Here is a 4,367-nt window from a genome sequence, read left to right as displayed (position 1 = left end):
GAATCGAACCCGCGCCACAGAATTACGAGTCCTGCGCGCTATCCACCAGGCTACGAGGCCCCTAAAACTAACACAAAACTATAACGATGTTAGACACAAGAATATGCCGGAACTCTACTATTAAGGTTCTCTGCTAGAATGGTCACCACAGACCACTACCCGTGGTAAATAGTCAACATAGGAGACTCATACACCAGATTTTCTTTGCTTTTCTATATCAACAACAATAATAATATTCTAGCCATTGTGCAAGAGAGGAAACCCTGACTCACTTACCTGGTTGATACCTGGTTGATGGGGTTCTGGGAGTTCTTCTACTCCCCAAGCCCGGCCCGAGGCCAGGCTTGACTTGTGAGAGTTTGGTCCACCAGGCTGTTGCTTGGAGCGGCCCGCAGGCCCACATATACCTGGTTGATGGGGTTCTGGGAGTTCTTCTACTCCCCAAGCCCGGCCCGAGGCCAGGCTTGACTTGTGAGAGTTTGGTCCACCAGGCCAAACACTGGTGGACCAAATTAAAGTCCACCAGGTGGACTGGTGGACACCGATTAAAGTCTACACACTTTCAGCATTCCGACTCCAATAATAACTTTCATGTAAACAACTGCATAGTTTCCAAGGTTGGATATTCGTTGATTGTTTTTGTTAAGTCAGATACTATATGAGCTTTTGAACATAGTTTTGCCCTTCCATTCGCTTAACTATTTCATCCATTTAATATTTGCTGCAACTGTAGTTTCATGATTATATTTGTGTTAGTCACCATCCACACATCTTTTCTAGCACTTTCCTGTTATAATGTTAAGCAGTCTCCGTGGTGTAGTGGTAAGACACTCGCCTGGCGTTCCGCGAGCGCTATGTCATGGGTTCGTATCCTGGCCGGGGAGGATTTACTATGCGCAATTCCTTAACTGTAGCCTCTGTTTAACGCAACAGTAAAATGTGTACTTGGATGAAAAAACGATTCTTCGCGGCAGGGGATCGTATTCCAGGGACCATAGGATTAAGGACTTGCCCGAAACGCTACGCGTACTAGTGGCTGTACAAGAATGTAACAACTCTTGTATATATCTCAAAAAAAAAAAAAAAAAAATGTTATTAAAACGTTTAGTTGGGAAATTTCATCCATTTTCAGCCTCGGATCTCCTGGTGGTTCGACGCTCCACCTTTAAACAAAAAAACAAAACATCCCATTTTGCGTCCCCGACTAAAATTCCTCTTCACATAATGAACAAAATTGCCTAAATGTATCACTTTGAAAAGTCAAAATAGCCTGGAAATTGTGCTTTGGTGTCCTTAAAGGCACATTGCGCTACATCGCTTCCCTGGGACGCCAGGGGACATGCTCTTCTCGAAAGCCCTTGTAGATTGGGTTTTCCTTCTGGATTAACGCCGCGTGAAAGAGATCGCTGCTTGTGTGTGAAGACTTGTGTACTGGAATTCTTCCACCTGTACCCCAGCACCCCTAAGTGCTTGTCTTGGGCATCCTAAGGGCTCTCCTCCCCCACACTGGGTTCATGGCACATTTGCCCTCACTTTCTTTTGTCCTCTTTGTTTCCAGTTTTTGTACCCCAGCAACCTTCCACTTGTAATCCCCAGCAACCTTCCACTTGTAATCCCCAGCAACCTTCCACTTGTAGTCCCCAGCAACCTTCCACTTGTAATCTCCAGCAACCTTCCACTTGTAATCTCCAGCAACCTTCCACTTGTAATCTCCAGCAACCTTCCACTTGTAATCTCCAGCAACCTTCCACTTGTAATCTCCAGCAACCTTCCACTTGTAATCCCCAGCAACCTTCCACTTGTAATCCCCAGCAACCTTCCACTTGTAATCCCCAGCAACCTTCCACTTGTAATCCCCAGCAACCTTCCACTTGTTATCTCCAGCAACCTTCCACTTGTAATCTCCAGCAACCTTCCACTTGTAATCTCCAGCAACCTTCCACTTGTAATCTCCAGCAACCTTCCACTTGTAATCTCCAGCAACCTTCCACTTGTAATCCCCAGCAACCTTCCACTTGTAATCCCCAGCAACCTTCCACTTGTAATCCCCAGCAACCTTCCACTTGTAATCTCCAGCAACCTTCCACTTGTAATCCCCAGCAACCTTCCACTTGTAATCTCCAGCAACCTTCCACTTGTAATCTCCAGCAACCTTCCTCCTGTAACCCCAAGCTGAGAAAATGCCCCAAGCAATGTTCATGGCACTTGCCCGCACATTGAAACAATCAGCCCATCGAAAATCACTAGGAATCTCGCTAATAACAGCAGGAGTACTGCGCGCAACTTAGCTGCTCTTAACACGCCAAGTATCTTTCATCATCACCAGTAAACATACACTTTACTAACCATATGCCAACGTCTCTGAGCCTCGCTGGCCAGTCTGCAGTCCCCGCTGGCCAGTCTGCAGTCCCCGCTGGCCAGTCTGCAGTCCCCGCTGGCCAGTGTGCAGTCCCCGCTGGCCAGTGTGCAGTCCCCGCTGGCCAGTGTGCAGTCCCCGCTGGCCAGTGTGCAGTCCCCGCTGGCCAGTGTGCAGTCCCCGCTGGCCAGTGTGCAGTCCCCGCTGGCCAGTGTGCAGTCCCCGCTGGCCAGTGTGCAGTCCCCGCTGGCCAGTGTGCAGTCCCCGCTGGCCAGTGTGCAGTCCCCGCTGGCCAGTGTGCAGTCCCCGCTGGCCAGTGTGCAGTCCCCGCTGGCCAGTGTGCAGTCCCCGCTGGCCAGTGTGCAGTCCCCGCTGGCCAGTGTGCAGTCCCCGCTGGCCAGTGTGCAGTCCCCGCTGGCCAGTGTGCAGTCCCCGCTGGCCAGTGTGCAGTCCCCGCTGGCCAGTGTGCAGTCCCCGCTGGCCAGTGTGCAGTCCCCGCTGGCCAGTGTGCAGTCCCCGCTGGCCAGTGTGCAGTCCCCGCTGGCCAGTGTGCAGTCCCCGCTGGCCAGTGTGCAGTCCCCGCTGGCCAGTGTGCAGTCCCCGCTGGCCAGTGTGCAGTCCCCGCTGGCCAGTCTGCAGTCCCCGCTGGCCAGTCTGCAGTCCCCGCTGGCCAGTCTGCAGTCCCCGCTGGCCAGTCTGCAGTCCCCGCTGGCCAGTCTGCAGTCCCCGCTGGCCAGTCTGCAGTCCCCGCTGGCCAGTCTGCAGTCCCCGCTGGCCAGTCTGCAGTCCCCGCTGGCCAGTCTGCAGTCCCCGCTGGCCAGTCTGAAGTCCCCGCTGGCCAGTCGACACCTGAGGAAGGCGCTAGCTGCCTCTTGTCCTCAACCATCAGCGTCGTCTTCCTCCATTAAGCTCCGGCGACACCAGATATGTGTCCCCCTCTGCTCCAGGTTCCTCTTCCACTTCATCTTTGAACCATTCCTTGTCCCTGGCATTCTTCCCTGCTGTCCCTGGCATTCTTCCCTGCTGTCCCTGGCATTCTTCCCTGCTGTCCCTGGCATTCTTCCCTGCTGTCCCTGGCATTCTTCCCTGCTGTCCCTGGCATTCTTCCCTGCTGTCCCTGGCATTCTTCCCTGCTGTCCCTGGCATTCTTCCCTGCTGTCCCTGGCATTCTTCCCTGCTGTCCCTGGCATTCTTCCCTGCTGTCCCTGGCATTCTTCCCTGCTGTCCCTGGCATTCTTCCCTGTTGTCCCTGGCATTCTTCCCTGCTGTCCCTGGCATTCTTCCCTGCTGTCCCTGGCATTCTTCCCTGCTGTCCCTGGCATTCTTCCCTGCTGTCCCTGGCATTCTTCCCTGCTGTCCCTGGCATTCTTCCCTGCTGTCCCTGGCATTCTTACCTGCTGTCCCTGGCATTCTTCCCTGCTGTCCCTGGCATTCTTCCCTGCTGTCCCTGGCATTCTTCCCTGCTGTTCCTGGCATTCTTCCCTGTTGTCCCTGGCATTCTTCCCTGCTGTCCCTGGCATTCTTTCCTGCGGTCCCTGGCATTCTTCCCTGCTGTCCCTGGCATTCTTCCCTGCTGTCCCTGGCATTCTTCCCTGCTGTTCCTGGCATTCTTCCCTGTTGTCCCTGGCATTCTTCCCTGCTGTCCCTGGCATTCTTCCCTGCTGTCCCTGGCATTCTTCCCTGCGGTCCCTGGCATTCTTCCCTGCTGTCCCTGGCATTCTTCCCTGCTGTCCCTGGCATTCTTCCCTGTTGTCCCTGGCATTCTTCCCTGTTGTTCCTGGCATTCTTCCCTGCTGTCCCTGGCATTCTTCCCTGTTGTCCCTGGCATTCTTCCCTGTTGTCCCTGGCATTCTTCCCTGTTGTTCCTGGCATTCTTCCTTGCTGTTCTTGACAGTCTCTCTTCCCTTCTCTGGAATTTTTACTCCTGTTCCTTCACGTCTTCCGGTCTTCCTTGAACCTCCTTCCGTTGCTGGCCAGGATCTTGACACATTTTTTTTAAGGGAGGGTGTGG

General features: G+C 53.5%; 1 protein-coding gene across 1 annotated transcript in view; it reads left to right on the top strand.

The window, feature by feature from the left end:
* The first annotated feature begins 2,198 nt into the window (after nucleotides 1–2,198).
* LOC138358399 (SUMO-interacting motif-containing protein 1-like) overlaps nucleotides 2,199–4,367 on the top strand; it is a 7,883-nt gene continuing 5,714 nt past the window's right edge. Inside the window, exons 1-2 of the mRNA XM_069316240.1 lie at nucleotides 2,199–2,270; nucleotides 2,387–3,284. Coding sequence (XP_069172341.1) covers nucleotides 2,199–2,270; nucleotides 2,387–3,284 — 970 coding nt within the window. The remainder of the gene's footprint in view (nucleotides 2,271–2,386; nucleotides 3,285–4,367) is intronic.

Source organism: Procambarus clarkii, chromosome 83, assembly GCF_040958095.1.
Source record: "Procambarus clarkii isolate CNS0578487 chromosome 83, FALCON_Pclarkii_2.0, whole genome shotgun sequence".
Lineage (NCBI taxonomy): Eukaryota > Metazoa > Arthropoda > Malacostraca > Decapoda > Cambaridae > Procambarus > Procambarus clarkii.
Note: the sequence above shows the minus strand (reverse complement) of the source record. Positions and strands in the feature narration are given on the sequence as shown.